At 47.9% G+C, this 18,835-nt stretch overlaps 1 protein-coding gene across 2 annotated transcripts in view; it reads right to left on the reverse strand.

Moving 5' to 3' along the window:
• kdm6al (lysine (K)-specific demethylase 6A, like) overlaps window positions 1-18,835 on the reverse strand; it is a 73,219-nt gene that overhangs the window by 23,532 nt on the left and 30,852 nt on the right. The window contains exons 12-19 of one of the 2 annotated variants that reach the window (XM_077232091.1): window positions 16,373-16,592; window positions 15,979-16,113; window positions 12,722-12,841; window positions 12,149-12,226; window positions 8,043-8,150; window positions 6,239-6,559; window positions 4,661-5,310; window positions 3,920-4,049 (exon numbers count right to left, since the gene is read on the reverse strand). In XM_077232091.1, the coding sequence (XP_077088206.1) occupies window positions 3,920-4,049; window positions 4,661-5,310; window positions 6,239-6,559; window positions 8,043-8,150; window positions 12,149-12,226; window positions 12,722-12,841; window positions 15,979-16,113; window positions 16,373-16,592 (1,762 nt within the window). The remainder of the gene's footprint in view (window positions 1-3,919; window positions 4,050-4,660; window positions 5,311-6,238; window positions 6,560-8,042; window positions 8,151-12,148; window positions 12,227-12,721; window positions 12,842-15,978; window positions 16,114-16,372; window positions 16,593-18,835) is intronic. The other variant, XM_077232092.1, reaches the window with a different exon arrangement.

Raw genomic sequence — 18,835 nt, forward strand, 5'->3', positions numbered from 1 at the left:
ACGCACGCACGCACACTCTCACTCACCAACACTCTCTCTCACGCACTCACGCACACTCTCTCTCACGCACGCACGCTCTCACTCACGCTCACTCTCACGCACACTCTCACTCACTCTCACGCACGCTCTCACTCACGCACGCACACTCTCACTCACGCACGCACGCACACACACTCTCACTCACGCACACTCTCTCTCACGCACTCACGCACACACACTCTCTCACGCACACACACTCTCATTCACGCTCACTCTCACACACACTCATTCACTCTCACGCACACTCTCACTCACGCATGCATACTCGCACACTCTCACTCACGCACGCACACTCTCTCTCACGCACACTCTCTCACGCACTCACGCACTCTCTCACGCACGCACGCTTTCACTCACGCACACTCTCACTCACACTCTCACTCACGCATGCATACTCGCACACTCTCACTCACGCACGCACACTCTCTCTCACGCACACTCTCTCTCGCACTCACTCTCACGCACGCACACTCTCTCTCACGCACGCACGCACACTCTCTCTCACCCACGCACGCTCTCACTCACGCTCACTCTCTATCACGCACACTCTCTCTCACGCACTCACGCACTCTCTCACGCACGCACGCTTTCACTCACGCACACTCTCACGCACTCACGCACGCTCGCTCTCACGCACGCTCGCTCTCACGCACGCTCGCTCTCACGCACGCTCACTCTCACGCACGCTCACTCTCACGCACGCTCACTCTCACGCACGCTCACTCTCACGCACGCTCACTCTCACGCACGCTCACTCTCACGCACGCTCACTCTCACGCACGCTCACTCTCACGCACGCTCACTCTCACGCACGCTCACTCTCACGCACTCTCACTCACGCACGCTCACACGCACTCACGCACACTCTCACTCACGCACGCTCACACGCACTCACGCACACTCTCACTCACGCACGCACACTCTCACGCACACTCTCACTCACGCACGCACACTCTCACTCTCAAGCACTCACGCACACTCTCACTCACGCACGCTCACTCTCACGTACGCTCACGCACTCACGCTCACTTTCTCTCACGCACTCACGCTCACTCTCTCTCACGCACTCACGCACACTCTCTCTCACGCACTCACGCACACTCTCTCTCACGCACTCACGCACTCACGCACACTCTCTCTCACGCACTCACGCACACTCTCTCTCACGCACTCACGCACACTCTCTCTCACGCACGCACGCACACTCTCTCTCACGCACGCACGCACGCTCTCGCGCACGCTCGCTCTCGCTCACTCTCACGCACGCTCACTCTCACGCACGCTCACTCTCACGCACGCTCACTCTCACGCACGCTCACTCTCACGCACGCTCACTCTCTCTGACGCACGCTCACTCTCACGCACGCTCACTCTCACGCACGCTCACTCTCACGCACGCTCACTCTCACGCACGCTCACTCTCACGCACTCACGCACACTCTCACTCACTAACGCACACTCTCACTCACGGACGCTCACACGCACTCACGCGCACTCTCACTCACGCACGCTCACACGCACTCACGCGCACTCTCACTCACGCACGCACACTCTCACGCACGCACACTCTCACTCTCAAGCACTCACGCACACTCTCACTCTCAAGCACTCACGCACACTCTCACTCACGCACGCACACTCTCTCACGCACGCACATTCTCACTCAAGCACCAACAATATCTCACTCACGCACACTCTCTCTCACGCACTCACGCACACTCTCTCTCACGCACTCACGCACACTCTCTCTCACGCACTCACGCACACTCTCTCTCACGCACTCACGCACACTCTCTCTCACGCACTCACGCACACTCTCAATCACTCTCACGCACGCTCACTCTCACGCACGCACACTCTCACGCACGCACACTCTCACGCACGCACACTCTCACGCACGCACACTCTCACGCACGCACACTCTCACGCACGCACACTATCACTCTCGCTCACTCTCACGCACGCACACTCTCACGCACGCACACTCTCACGCACGCACACTCTCACGCACGCACACTCACGCACGCACACTCACGCACGCACACTCTCACTCACGCATGCATACTCGCACACTCTCACTAACGCACGCACACTCTCTCTCACGCACACTCTCTCTCGCACTCACGCACTCTCTCTCACGCACGCACACTCTCACGCACGCACGCACACTCTCTCTCACGCACGCACGCACACTCTCACTCACGCTCACTCTCTCTCATTCACGCTCACTCTCACACACACTCATTCACTCTCACGCGCACTCTCACTCACGCACGCTCACACGCACTCACGCGCACTCTCACTCACGCACGCACACTCTCACGCACGCACACTCTCACTCTCAAGCACTCACGCACACTCTCACTCTCAAGCACTCACGCACACTCTCACTCACGCACGCACACTCTCTCACGCACGCACATTCTCACTCAAGCACCAACAATATCTCACTCACGCACACTCTCTCTCACGCACTCACGCACACTCTCTCTCACGCACTCACGCACACTCTCTCTCACGCACTCACGCACACTCTCTCTCACGCACTCACGCACACTCTCTCTCACGCACTCACGCACACTCTCAATCACTCTCACGCACGCACACTCTCACGCACGCACACTCTCTCTCACGGACACTCTCTCTCACGCACACTCTCACGCACGCACACTCTCACGCACGCACACTCTCACGCACGCACACTATCACTCTCGCTCACTCTCACGCACGCACACTCTCACGCACGCACACTCTCACGCACGCACACTCACGCACGCACACTCACGCACGCACACTCACGCACGCACACTCTCACTCACGCATGCATACTCGCACACTCTCACTAACGCACGCACACTCTCTCTCACGCACACTCTCTCTCGCACTCACGCACTCTCTCTCACGCACGCACACTCTCACGCACGCACGCACACTCTCTCTCACGCACGCACGCACACTCTCACTCACGCTCACTCTCTCTCACGCACACTCTCTCTCACGCACTCACGCACTCTCTCACGCACGCACGCTTTCACTCACGCACACTCTCACTCACTCTCACGCACGCTCTCACTCACGCACGCTCACTCTCACGCACGCTCACTCTCACGCACGCTCACTCTCACGCACGCTCACTCTCACGCACGCTCACTCTCACGCACGCTCACTCTCACGCACTCACGCACACTCTCACTCACTCACGCACACTCTCACTCACGGACGCTCACACGCACTCACGCGCACTCTCACTCACGCACGCTCACACGCACTCACGCGCACTCTCACTCACGCACGCACACTCTCACGCACGCACTCACGCACACTCTCTCACACGCACTCACGCACACTCTCTCTCACGCACTCACGCACACTCTCTCTCACGCACTCACGCACACTCTCTCTCACGCACTCACGCACACTCTCTCTCACGCACTCACGCACACTCTCTCTCACGCACTCACGCACACTCTCTCTCACGCACACTCTCTCTCACGCACTCACGCACGCTCACTCTCACGCACGCACACTCTCACGCACGCACACTCACGCACGCACACTCTCACGCACGCACACTCTCACGCACGCACACTCACGCACGCACACTCTCACGCACGCACACTCTCACGCACGCACACTCTCACGCACGCACACTCTCACTCTCGCTCACTCTCACGCACGCACACTCTCACGCACGCACACTCTCACTCTCGCTCACTCTCACGCACGCACACTCTCACGCACGCACACTCTCACGCACGCACACTCTCACGCACGCACACTATCACTCTTGCTCACTCTCACGCACGCTCACTCTCACGCACGCTCACTCTCACGCTCTCCCTCTCTCTCGCGCTCTCTCTCACTCTCGTGTGTGACTCACGTATATGCTGGGAGTGGGAGGGTTGAGCTTGTCTTTATCCAGAGGAGGAGCAGGTGGAGGAGGGAGGCGAGGAGGAGGGCATTTGTTCAACAGGATTCGACTGCTTGACACACCGTTCTTACCAAGATTCCTGGAAATATGAATAATATAAGATAGTTATTTCTGCAGAATACAACAAATCAAAATTAATCATAACTGAAAGTTTGGTCAAACTCTCAACACCCTCAGAATCTCACCGTGGTCATTTAAAATGCAGTGGCAAATTTTGTGCAAGCCCATGTGTGACATCATTCAAGCGCTTCAAAATGTAGTGCATATTTCTGTCTGTGCATACAACAATCTCAAAGTCTGATCCGCTTTCCCGTTAGTTTTCAAAATACTTAGTGCTGAAGATGTGCTTGTTTGAGATCAACCACCTGGAGCCTGTGGAGCACTTTAAAGAATAGATGCACTTTAAAGATGAATAGATGCACTTTTAGAGACATCAAAACAGAAACGGCCATTCAATGCCATTATAAAGCTTGGAAGAGATTTAGACATTTTTAAATATAACTCTGATTGTATTCGTCTGAAAGAAGAATGTCAAACACATAGGATGACTTAAGGGAGAGTAAATCATTGGGTAATTTTCATTTTTGACCAATTAGCAGTTAGTCACGGGGTAATCAGATATACTTTTTGGATTCTTATTAGACAAGTCTGCCTGACTATGATCAGTTTAAAAGATAAAACAAGACGTACCTGCAGGCCTTGAGGACGTCAGCGGATGTGGGGTAAATGGAGACGGTGGAGGATGACAGCGTGGGTCTGTGAGGTGCTTTAGCGCACAGCTCCAGTGGCTCTAGCTTTAGCGGCTCCAGCTTCACCGGGCTTCGAGAGTCTTCCGAACACGCTCCTCCTCCACTCCCGTTAACGGTGACAGTGGAGCCGGGCTTGTTAAGGCTGGCCGAGGGCTCCGCGGGTGACGGTGATGATGCGGACAGGGCGGAGGCGGGCGAGGAGGCGGTGGAGCTGCCCGGAGCCGTTAGCGTGGTGCCGGGGTGAACGTGATTTAGCCGTGAGTTAGCGGCGGGAATCTCCTTCCCCCCGAGCTGCGGATCGTGTGCCGGAGAGCCGGGCCTGGACCTGGACCCGGGACTGTGGTGCTGGGTGGCAGTGGAGCCGTTGCTCTCTTTGGTCGGGCCGGTGCCGTGGGGAACACCTGAGGTAGCCGTTAGCCATGAGGAAGAGGAGGACGACGTGGAGGACTGGTGATTGACAGCCGGCTCCGAGGGAGTCGTAGAGGAATGTCCAACCTGATTGTGAGGGCCACCGTCGGCCGAACCACTGGAAGAGAGAGTCCGGTCTCCATTAGGACCCGCCCAATGCGAACCTGGACCCTTCTGAAGCCCCTAAATCAGGAGGAAAGTCAAAAGAACAAGCATGAACGAGCCGAGAAACTGTATAAACGCTAGTTTCAGTGGGTTTGAGAGTCAGGAAGGGAATGCTCTCCATTAATGAACGAGACCAAAATGTGTAAAAATGAAATGCATAAAATGTTTTGCTTATGATCCTCCCATGATGTATAAAGTTTAACAGGGTGTCAGAATTCATGTGTCATATGATGCCAGGTTCAACGTGTTTTTTTAGATAATAAGAGTTCCCTTTCATAGGTCTCTTAACACTGCGAATATTGCTATGGGAACACCTTTGGTGTGGACGAATGTCTGACGCCCTTATACCATCATGCCAATTTGATTGGCCAAAAGGGCTTAGGGTAGGGTTATTCTTAGGGTGGTGCTAAGCGCTATTGGCCAATCAAATTGGCGTGATGGTATAAGGGCTTGTGACATTCGTCCACACCAAAGGTGTTCCCATAGTGGTATTCTCAGTGTTCGCAGTACAAACGTAGCCAAGACGTTCTGCTGATGTTGCACATTGAGAAAAACATTAGCACAGACCAGATGCAGATAAGAGCTGTCATGATTAAACTGCTTCTGCACATCAGAAAATGAATGCAAAAAGTGCTGCACAGGGTGTAAAATCCATATTCCGGTGCTCTTTGGATATAGGGAAAATGCGACTCATAAAAATGTATCAGTCCAAGGCCCTCGAGAGTTTATTTCATTATGGCTTTAAGCAATTAAAACACAGTTTTCAAATGCTTCTGCACATAGTTCAGATAGTCTAGTGAGTTTGACATCTTATAGTTCTTTTTTTTAAAGCTAAAATATTTTTGGATAAATATCTAAATGGGGAGGATCATGACCACGTGTTTTATCTGTACTGCAACAGAAGCGGTCTGGCTTCAGGTTAGAGGCAGAACCGCAGTGCTCAGACCTGAGTGGCGTTGAGGTTCTGGCTCCTCCACGGGTCTCCTGGGCTCCTGCAGTGGTGAGGTAGTGCGTTGGGGTGCAGGTAAGGCACGTCTCCGTTCGCTCTGCTCCCCGGCGTGTGATTATTGCCGACTGCAGGGGGTTGTGGGCCGGAGCGGGAGCCTGGACCGGGACTGGGAGGCAACGGCCCATTCGCCAGCGGATGCGCGATGCAGGACGGGCGGGGAACCGGCCCTCGGGGAACAGGGTGAGCAGGCAGTGATGAGACGCCCGAGGACCCGTTGGGGAGAGAGGGTCGGATTGGGCCAGAGGAGTTCTGCCTCATCTGTAGCGAAAAGGGCACAATTAACTGAAATCAACTCTAAATATTAAGCAAGTCAAAAACACCCATTACAATCTAAAGGCCCGTACACACCGGGACGATTATCGCGCGCGCTTTTTGCCAACGTTTAACGCCTCGTGACTAAACAAATGGTGCCAATGTGAGGATGCACACGGATGCGCAAAGCGCCCGGCGTAAAAGCGTATTTAAAAAAAAAATGCCTCAGGTTTGTTTTTATGGTTTGACGCGCCATGTTAAAAAATGGCAGACCAATCCGATTGGCGCTTTTATTCATGTGGCTGGAGCTGCTGAAGTTACAGTAGCAAAGACAAAATAAATATTAAAGCACAAAAGTATTAAAGCGCTCCAACACAAAGCGGTCTTGTTGAGCACACATTGACAGAAGACGAGGATGAAGATGTGGAGCTGCTGGTCTCTTTGGTGTCTGAACACAAAGAACTTTATGACAAAACCCACAGCGACTACAAAAATCTCGATAAGCGGGAGTTGTTGTGGAGCCAAACCGGTCCATACCGTGCCGATCCGTCAGAATACAGTCGTCAACATTTGAAGTGATTAAAATCTTTCTTCAAAGTTATACATGAATTTTGAACAATACCCCGTTCTTATCTTAGGACAACTGATTAACTTTTTTGATCCACTTCAAATGTTGACTACTGTACAAATGCATCATGCAAGAGTTTAGAGACGATATGAAATGTCAATAGTGACCGTTATGAAGGATGCTCAAATATTTATTTTAATTGTATTAACTGTGTTACATCCCTCCGCTACAGAGAGACATGTCTCCACACGCACTCCGCCGGGTTCAGAGCGGTGTGCAACCAAGTAACCAAACTCAAGTGGAAGCGTTACTCGAACCGTTCCGTGCCGTTCTTAAAAGAGTTCAACCCAACGGTGGAAGAGCGGCTAAAGTGTCACAACAGTCTTAAAGTCCCCCTGCAGTCAATCATTTAATTCCTATAACATATTTAAGATTTTTTTCCTTTAAAAAAAAGTTTTCATGCCGTAAAATAGATTGAATGTAACTCGACACCCTTGCCTCATTTAGTATACGCGGTTCTATGAATATGCAAATGAGCCCCGCCTCCACTCACTCAGCTCAGAGATCCACTCGTTGACGATCACACGTTGATCTGATTGGTTAAAAGGCAGTTTGTGACGTCAGAAACACCAGCGATTTCAAACTGTGTTTTTGAGACTGTCTTTGGTTCACTGCAGTTTTAAGGACAAAATACTCCGCAATGCTGTCGACTTATGAATTTACACATGGTTTGTCTTAAAACACATTAAAAACCCCACATAGACATATAAACAACATTGTATTTTCACCACAGTGGGACTTTAAGAGGAAAACATTTCAGAATCGGCCACAGAAAACCATGAGCTGGAAGATTTCAGGGCCAGAATCCCGATACATGCGGTTTTCCTTCAGAAGGTTTTCCTGAACACTGATGTGACGCACCTGTTGCTGGTGCAGGTGCATGGCTGACAGCTGAGCCTCCAACTGATCCAACATCTGCATCTGAACAGGCTTCAGACTCGCACGGTTGGCTCGCAACTGTTCCAGCAACTGAGAGGAAGATAAATTCAGTGAACGGCTGAGTAAAAGAAGCACAGGCATTCATCAGTATTCATCTTGAAACGGATCAATGATAGTCAGGGATGTCACATCTGAAATCAACAGCCTGAAAGTTCTTCAGTGAGAAGCAGCTCACAGGCCAACAAACCACTGTCTAAACTAGTGGAGCCCAATCCTGTCTCTAGTCCAGATCTAATCACAGACCTGAACCAGCCAATCCAGGCCTCAGGAGCAGGAGCAGAACAGGACACGCCTGGTCTAAACCAAAACTGGCATGCTGGAGTATCACGCATTACCCAAAGGGTAAAACTAAAAAATTTAACTTTTTATGAGTTTTGGCTGTTCATTTACACATCAACCGTGTTTCGGGGGCTTGAAAACCCAAACATTTGAAACCTTTTCTTTTTCTTTTTATGATAGTGTATCATCTCTGTTTTATCTGGGGCTCAGGTCAGGAAGCTGTCAAACTGGCTAAACCGCTAGCTGTCTCACGTGACCAAGGTCAGATAAATCCCATCACAAAGATGCTCTTTCACCTAGATATACAGGTCCTTCTCAAAAAATTAGCATATTGTGATAAAGTTCATTATTTTCCATAATGTAATGATAAAAATTAAACTTTCATATATTTTAGATTCATTGCACACCAACTGAAATATTTCAGGTCTTTTATTGTTTTAATACTGATGATTTTGGCATACAGCTCATGAAAACCCAAAATTCCTGTCTCAAAAAATTAGCATATTTCATCCGACCAATAAAAGAAGTGTTTTTAATACAAAAAAAAAAGTCAAACTTCAAATAATTATGTTCAGTTATGCACTCAATAGTCAATACTTGGTCGGGAATCCTTTTGCAGAAATGACTGCTTCAATGCGGCGTGGCATGGAGGCAATCAGCCTGTGGCACTGCTGAGGTGTTATGGAGGCCCAGGATGCTTCGATAGCGGCCTTAAGCTCATCCAGAGTGTTGGGTCTTGCGTCTCTCAACTTTCTCTTCACAATATCCCACAGATTCTCTATGGGGTTCAGGTCAGGAGAGTTGGCAGGCCAATTGAGCACAGTAATACCATGGTCAGTAAACCATTTACCAGTGGTTTTGGCACTGTGAGCAGGTGCCAGGTCGTGCGGAAAAATGAAATCTTCATCTCCATAAAGCTTTTCAGCAGATGGAAGCATGAAGTGCTCCAAAATCTCCTGATAGCTAGCTGCATTGAACCTGCCCTTGATAAAACACAGTGGACCAACACCAGCAGCTGACATGGCACCCCAGACCATCACTGACTGTGGGTACTTGACACTGGACTTCAGGCATTTTGGCATTTCCTTCTCCCCAGTCTTCCTCCAGATTCTGGCACCTTGATTTCCGAATGACATGCAAAACTGAGCAACAGTCCAGTGCTGCTTCTCTGTAGCCCAGGTCAGGCGCTTCTGCCGCTGTTTCGGGTTCAAAAGTGGCTTGACCTGGGGAATGCGGCACCTGTAGCCCATTTCCTGCACACGCCTGTGCACGGTGGCTCTGGATGTTTCTACTCCAGACTCAGTCCACTGCTTCCGCAGGTCCCCCAAGGTCTGGAATCGGTCCTTCTCCACAATCTTCCTCAGGGTCCAGTCATCTCTTCTCGTTGTGCAGCGTTTTTTGCCACACTTTTCCTTCCCACAGACTTCCCAGTGAGGTGCCTTGATACAGCACTCTGGGAACAGCCTATTTGTTCAGAAATTTCTTTGTGTCTTACCCTCTTGCTTGAGGGTGTCAATGATGGCCTTCTGGACAGCAGTCAGGTCGGCAGTCTTACCCATGATTGCGGTTTTGAGTAATGAAACAGGCTGGGAGTTTTTAAAAGCCTCAGGAATCTTTTGCAGCTGTTTAGAGTTAATTAGTTGATTCAGATGATTAGGTTAATAGCTCGTTTAGAGACCCTTTTCATGATATGCTAATTTTTGAGACAGGAATTTTGGGTTTTCATGAGCTGTATGCCAAAATCATCAGTATTAAAACAATAAAAGACCTGAAATATTTCAGTTGGTGTGCAATGAATCTAAAATATATGAAAGTTTAATTTTTATCATTACATTATGGAAAATAATGAACTTTATCACAATATGCTAATTTTTTTAGAAGGACCTGTACATATAGAGACCGTGTCTGTTCCCCGAATTAGGAAATACAAAAAACTTCCAAACCGATCTAAGGGTAAAAATTTAATTGATATAAAAAAAAAAAACAGAAATAATACAAATGAACAAATAATAAAGCTTGGGTTGCTGAATATTCGATCCCTTACTTCAAAAGCACTTATTGTTAATGATATGATTACAGACTATAACCTAGATGTGCTGTGTATGACAGAAACCTGGCAAAACCCAAACGATTACATTACTTTAAATGAGGGCACTCCCGCAAGATTACGGTTATAAACATGAACCTCGTCTGAAAGGCAAAGGGGGAGGTGTTGCTGTAATTTATAGTAATAATTTCAAAATTACTAAGTCGTCTAGTTTCAAATATAATTATTTTGAAGTGTTGGTGCTTAATGTAGCAATATCTAGTGTAAATGATAAATCACATTTGAGATTTGTGCTGGCTACTGTATACAGGCCACCAGGGCACCATACAGACTTTATCAAATAATTTGCTGATTTTCTATCAGAGTTAGTACTGGCTGCAGATAAAGTACTAATTGTTGGTGATTTTAATATACATATAGATAATGAAAAATATGCATTGGGATTGGCATTTAAAGACATTCTGAACTCTATTGGAGTTAGACAACACGTGTCAGGATCTACTCATTGTCACAATCATACTCTAGATCTAATATTATCACAGGGAATCAATGTTGATGCTGTTGAAATTCTGCAGCAGAGCATCGATATCTCAGATCAATAACCTTCCTGATCAGTTTCATCATCTCAGCATCCCAGATAGCGTAGAAGAACTCGATATTGTGACAGAAAATATTAAATCTGTAGACGCGTAGGGTTTCTTTACAAAGTGACATCGCCAGCTACTGGCCTGGCAGCAGAATACGTGAGAACGGGGATCGCTTTGACATCGCTGTGGTCTGAACACCAAAAACGCATTTTTAGTATATTGTTGTCGTGTAAACATGCTCTAAAGAAAGTAAAAGCTGGTATGAAATGTAAATGAACCCAATTCATTTTCTACATGCATGTTAAGTAATCAACACGTTTCATTTTTAAAAAATGTTTTGAGCTTTTAATGTTTAATCAGACTGTTGTAACTGGATCTCCCAGTGAAGAGTCAGATATATGCAGGATTCTCCAATCAATTAATGCAACTAAACTCCACTCACGCTCGTCTGCATACACGAGTGCCACGCCCACATCTCAATATCCAATCAACAACCGATGCACAGAGCCAAGTCCCGCCGACATTTTTTCTTTTTTGAAAATGGTTATAATCGGATGTAGGTCACAAAACGGATGCACGATATTTTGGCCCATATATAATGCATTACGTCTTTCAGCTGAAACACTTCAGATTCCCACTGTTCAACATGATGGTTTTAAATTGCTTGAACTATGATTGGAATCACTTCACAAAAGGAAAATACAGTGAAGTGCAAAGTCTGTCATAAAGGCTACACAAAATTATAATGAGTGCATCCTTATAATTGTGTTCGGGTCATGGCCTTTAATGATGAGACTTGTTTTTGTAATCACGCTCTCAGAAATAATATAAAAATTTGAATTTAGATTTATCGACCAATGTATCGGTTAAATATAAAGAATTATCAGCCAAATGGTATCAGCCAAAATGTTGGTATCGGTGTAACCCTACACAGAGGAGAAGATCTGCCGCTACTCCGGTTCCGTCAGCACTCGCCCGCAGCACTGAGGCCTGGCACAGTGTTCATCACACACACACACACACACACACACACACACACACACACACACACACACACACACACACACACACACACACACACACACACACACACACACACACACACACACACACACCTGCAGCTTCTGAGGAGACAGGTACCAGTTCGGAGTCGCTGGCAGTGCTGAACTGTTGGTCCAAGACTCGGAGGAGCTCTGAGGAGCACAGGACAGATCATTACCGGGTTCCTACAGATACTGTCAAATCACATTACAGGACTTTCAAGCACTGCTTTTTTTTTTTTTTTTTTCAAGGACAATCAGAGATCTCACTTATCCAACAATATCTTTATCTTTCAAATTCTAAAAAATGTGAATAGATAAATAAAAATAAACTAATAAAACAAAATGGTACAAATAAAGTGCAGCAGATGCAATGACCGTGGAAACTTTAACCACTGAAAAGATACTATGACAAAGATATCGCTTTCCTTATTCAAACTGATTTATTCTCACATGAATATATGATTGACTTTCAATAATTCAAGCGCTTATCAAGTACTTCTTCATAAAAACGGCTGTTTTTAAGGGTTTTCCATAACTTAAATTTCAAATAGTCAAATTAAAGTACTTCAAGCACCGTGTTCGAACCCTGTAATTACCACTGCATTTATATATCAGGGTCACATGACCAGAAGAACGAGCACAAACCTTGGCAGGGCTGCTGGTTCTCTTCCTCTTGGCTGGACTGGACTGACCGTCGGCCTGATCCAGCGGACTCACGTGGGCCGGCAGAGACTGAGCCGAACCCGACGCCCCGGGTTTACACGCCTGAGGGAGACCACACACACGTCAGGACACAGACCACACACATCCGAGTCTGAAACTTTGGATTCGCTCAGTCAACACATGTAAAAGTCGATCAATATTCCTCCACAATAGGCAGAAATCATGAGAGGAATAGAGGAATAGCGCAGCGAGAAGCATCGCAAACGAGTAAATCATGACGACAGCTCGAGACTGAGCCTCGCATACGGACCTCTTGACCAGCAGCACTGATAAAGGGATAGTTCACACAAAATGAAAATTAGAAGAGCCAGGACATTTTTTTATATAACTCCGATTGTGTTCGTCTGACAGAAGAATGTCATATACACCTAGGATGGCTTGAGGGAGAGTAAATCATGGGCTAATCTCATATTTGGGTGAACTATCCCTTTAAGGTCTTTAAGGGGGGTTTATCTGGTCAGAATTGGATCAGATATCGATTCAGTCGCCACAAAGATAAAACGGTAAACAAATCCTTGGAATCATATTGTTGTTGTTCTACAGTAACACTTAGGAGTGATTTTGACCAAAAATAGTTCGGAATAACTGGACTGAAACTGCCTCAATAATACAGGAGTCACTCCACGAACGCTGCAGATACGGCCTCACTTCACGCGTGTCGACTCGAATTCTGGAATTAAACTCCTTAAAATATTAAAAAGCTTTTAAATAAATTTTATAGCCATGACAGATTATATGGCAACATTTTGAAGATGTTCTGTTCCTCAGCGAGGGCTGCTTCTCTAAGTCACATTCTCGTATATGTTTTGGGAAATAACTCAATAAGCCACATCTTTTTACCAGTTCTAGGAGTGGCTATATTGACTCCAATGTGAAAACAAAAACAGAATTAATAAAACAAACTGAAGGTCCTGTTATATAATTGCAGCTGCAACTGATTGTGCACCCCCCACCCACCCACCCAAAACAACAACAACAACAACAACAACGAAAAGATGCAAAAACAAATAATGTAAAACACTTATTATGAGTGAGTGCATCAGTATCAATGAGAGAAAAACACGTCTCATTGTACTGGCATGAACACAAACACACGCACACACACACGCACACCACGGACACACTCGTACACACACACACACACGACTACGAACTACTCCAGCTGGACTGCGTCAGTGTTTGTTGTGGAACTGCAACACTAGAGGAACAACGACTGCAGGACTAATAACTACATCACAAACACAACTCTGGGTGAAAAACGGCACTAAAGAGGCTTTGGCACCGGGTGGTTCTGGGAACTCAGTTCTAGGCGCTGGCCACCAGTGTGGATCCCGACAGATACTGGTTCTCCTGGGAACGTTTCCTGGTTGCGTTCGCAGCGCCAGCAGAAACTACCGTGTGGCGTGTGTTGATGTCAGTGTTGCTGAGAAGAAACACACACTCATGCTTCTCTCGGTCTCTTCAAAGATCCGTTGGGTTTTCTCAGTAGGGCTGGGATAAACGATTGTTTTTAAAATGATTAATCTAGCGATTATTTTTTCGATGCATTGATTAATCTAACGATTCATTTTTCCAGTCTGATTCGATTTCGATTTGATTATCTCCCCATTAATTGAGTAATAGCAATTTATACATGTTGATTCATACAAATCTGAATGAAAAAAAACATGAATCCCTTAACATTGCAATATATGTTTATTGCTCTTAAAATTCCAAGATAAAAGACTATACAAGTGCAAAGTAATGCATTCTTAGTCAGAGGTAGCATTCAATAAAACCTTGAAGCCTTGAAAACACATAGCCTAGGCCTAGCTTACTGAAAAAAGTGCAATCTGTCACATTAAAGAGCCACAAAATGGTAGGCCTATTTATGGATTAATTTTCTTTGACTTACCAAATTTGAAATTTGAAACTTGGTCCTTGGTCCTGTCTGTCAGCGCGTTGTCAGTGTCCTCTATGTATTTTTCACGACATTAATAGCTATACGCGCATACAGCAGTCTCGCACGCGCTTAGAGCTCGTGTGAATTGCACTTATAAACTGAAGTTAAGGAACAACCTCGATCCATCAGGAAACGCCACAGGTCGCTGCATATTGCGTTTCATGTCATTTTTTCCTTTTGCGCGAAGAAGCCGTTCGCCGGAGATGTTTTAAAAGATAGCGGAGTGCATTCATGATTATTGCTGCCGGTATAATAATCATCCCGGCGCCGGGTCTGAGTGAGTCATTTACTCTTTAAAATAAAATAATTTATTTTACTCATTTAAGACTGCTCTTATGAGGACACTCGACAAAGCAGACGGTTTGGTGTCCGTTGATATGTGTGTTATGCTTGGTTCAAGCCCGAAAAAGAACTCGATACTGACGCACATTTTTCTGTGGGTTGTGTGTGTGTGTGTGTGTGTGTCTGTGTGTGTGTACTTAAGAGGAACGAGTGCATGCCGCCTTGCACTTCTGATAGTCTGAGGAGCCACTCGAATTGACGCACATATTTTGCGTCGACGTAAACGATGATGTCGAACGCGTTGTCCCAGCCCTACTCCTCAGTGTAAAGGGTTAGAGCTTCTGTCACTGTTTCACATGTTTGTAGAGTTAGTTTGAGGAGTAAATAATCGGCTGTAATCTGTGTGTTACACGGCCTTTTAATAATGGCGGGAACCGGTGTTTCACGAGCGCTCGGCCAATCAGCGAACACTAGCGTCACTGTAGTTCCTATAGCGCTGGGTTACACTCTGGAGTAAATTACTTCCTCCTTAAGAGTTTCTAGAACTAAAATGGTTCCTCGTTCCTGCGGTGCGAACACGCCGACATCCGGGAGCTCGCGCCGGCAGTTCTAGCAGCGCTGAAGAGGATCCTCCGGTGCCAAAGCCACTAATTACACACTTGTAGCATAAAACTAATTTCTGACCCAGATGTGTGTGTGCAGAGCTGCACTACTGAAGCTCACGTACTGAAACCACGCTACTGATCGACTCGCTGTTAAACTTTCAGGAAATGTAGGAATTAACCAAAGGATTCCCCAAATACTTACAATATAGATCTATAATTTGTGCAATCCAATGGTTACTGTGAACTTGATGCGGTGAGCAGGAGCGTGGTTTCACCGGATGAGCCGCGTGTGTGTGCATGTGTGTGTGTGTGTGGGGCGATTCTCAGGGTGTGTGTCTATCTGGTCTCACCTGCTGGCCTGTGCTCTGGACACCCTGTCGGGATGTTAGCTCTGCTGGGATTGGGAGGCTCCAGGCTTCCTCAATACTAGGAAGCATTTTACTTTTACTCTGTAGACTATTGTGTTGGAGGTTACAGAACTGAGCCTAGGACGAAAACGCGTGAAAAAGACATGTAAACAGCCATCTGAGGACGAGCGGCGGAACAGTTCAAGCAGAGAGAGGCTAGTTCAGGCTAGTTCGAGAGGGCCTCCGCTGTATCTCTAGCTCCAATGATCACTGGACTCACGCATACAAACCAAGAATGAAGGTGAAGAAATCTGACACAAATTAACTGAACATATTCACAACAAATGCAACATGTACTGATCCCCACACAGACAGACTCGCTCTGATTGGCTCTCACCTGCAGGTACTTGATGCGCGCCGCTAGCGCCGCCGTGTTGCTGCAGGCTTTGCTGCGTGTGGCGTTGACGTAGCACTTGATGGCGTCCTGCGGCTGGTTGCAGGACTCGTAGAGCGTGCCCAGATCCATCCAGGCCGCGGCGTGACTGTGGTCCAGCTGAACCGCGCAGATATACGCCTGCAGCGCGTCCATGGGCTGATTCTGCTGCTGATACAGCACGCTACGAGCACACGCTAGCAGGTTAATTACCTCAAACACATCCTTACACCTTATTCCTGACCTGAGGTTTGAATTATGGGTGGCACTTCCGGTTTGGGGAACTTCCATTCAAAAAGACTGAAACTAATCATTTTGAATCATGTGACCCTGGACCACTAAACCAGTCACGAGTCGCACAGGTATATTTGCGGCAATAGCCAACAATACATCGTATGGGTCAAAGTTATCAAATTTTCTTTCATGCCAAAAATCATTAGGATATTAAAGGGTCACTCCACCCGTTTGCATTAAGATTTCCATTGTTAGAAATCCAGTCATACTATTGAATGGTCGTGCAACACTCTTTCATTTTCCCCTGAGACGAGAGAAATCCTCTATTTACCTTTTTCAATTCCTCCTACAATGACGCAAAAATCGTCATTTTACGTCATTGTAGGAGGAAGTGTAAGAGGGGGGGTTTCGCTAAATACTACAAGCACTAGTTCCCGCCCTTTCAAACCCGCCCATAGGGGGTTGGACCTAATGCGCTAACAGACCAATCACAGATCAGTGCCGGTGCGTTTGATTTCACCGGCAGAAACTTTTTATAAATATTGAGGAAGCTACTGAACACACAGGCGGATGCATTATGGAGGATCTGGATTTTGACGAAGTGATGGTAGAAACGGATGTTCGTGGCTACCTTTATGAGCCACAGTATAGCGACGAGCAGCTGAGGGCTATGGAGGAAGCGGAGGCGGCTGAAGCTGCCGTCACCACAGCCGACGAGACGAGGACGAGCAGCTGAGGGCTATGGAGGAAGCGGAGGGGGCTGAAGCTGCCGTCACCACAGCCGACGAGACGAGGACGAGCAGCTGAGGGCTATGGAGGAAGCGGAGGCGGCTGAAGCTGCCGTCACCACAGCCGACGAGAAGAGGACGAGGAGCTGAGGGCTATGGAGGAAGCGGAGGCGGCTGAAGCTGCCGTCACCACAGCCGACGAGACGAGGACGAGGAGCTGAGGGCTATGGAGGAAGCGGAGGCGGCTGAAGCTGCCGTCACCACAGCCGACGAGACGAGGACGAGCAGCTGAGGGCTATGGAGGAAGCGGAGGCGGCTGAAGCTGCCGTCACCACAGCCGACGAGACGAGGACGAGCAGCTGAGGGCTATGGAGGAAGCGGAGGCGGCTGAAGCTGCCGTCACCACAGCCGACGAGACGAGGACGAGCAGCTGAGGGCTATGGAGGAAGCGGAGGCGGCTGAAGCTGCCGTCACCACAGCCGACGAGACGAGGACGAGGAGCTGAGGGCTATGGAGGAAGCGGAGGCGGCTGAAGCTGCCGTCACCACAGCCGACGAGACGAGGACGAGCAGCTGAGGGCTATGGAGGAAGCGGAGGCGGCTGAAGCTGCCGTCACCACAGCCGACGAGACGAGGACGAGGAGCCCGCGATGGCTCGAGCTTCGGCAGATTGGTGCTGCCTGTGCTCTCACTGTGCGCTAATGGACACAGAACAAGAGTCTGTCTGCTGCCGAGAGTTCCAGCGGTGCTACGGAATCGGAGGATGACACGGACGTGTGTGTTGTTGCTCACCCGAGTTTCGCACCCCACATGGATAGCGGCGTCCTGGAGACCTACTTTAGAATACCTAAGGTCAACTGGCAACGTCAGCCAAAGCCTACAGGGCCAAGTGGTCGTCTTTCTGTAAAGTACGTTTATTTTCATTTTGTTAACACGCTAACATGGCAGGTTCATTGCACAAATATCTTGCAGTTACGCTAGCTACTGTGGCGGCACGGAGTAGTGGGAGTCTACATTTACATTTATTCATTTAGCTGACGCTTTTATCCAAAGCGACTTACAATTGCTATGTATGTCAGAGGTCGCACGCCTCTGGAGCAACTAGGGGTTAAGTGTCTTGCTCAGGGACACATTGGTGTCTCACAGTGGATTCGAACCCGGGTCTCTCACACCAAAGGCATGTGTCTTATCCACTGCGCCATCACCACCCCCCGCCATCACTCACCAGTCTACAATCCACAAGCAATAAAAAGTCATTTTCTGCCTTTTATCGGCCAAGACGGTCCCAAATTAGAAATTTATGATACTATTCTACTACATATATGATCCACTTTCAATACATATTCATTTCTCCACCGGTGGAATGACACTTTAAGTAAAGATCATGTTCCATGAAGATATTTTGTAAATTTCCTACTGTAAATATATAAAACATTTATTTTTGTGAGTGAATGCAACAAATCATG

The sequence above is a fragment of the Siphateles boraxobius genome, unplaced genomic scaffold (genome assembly GCF_051911475.1).
Source record: "Siphateles boraxobius isolate OS27281-9 unplaced genomic scaffold, OSU_SipBor_1 163, whole genome shotgun sequence".
In the NCBI taxonomy this organism is placed as follows: domain Eukaryota; kingdom Metazoa; phylum Chordata; class Actinopteri; order Cypriniformes; family Leuciscidae; genus Siphateles; species Siphateles boraxobius.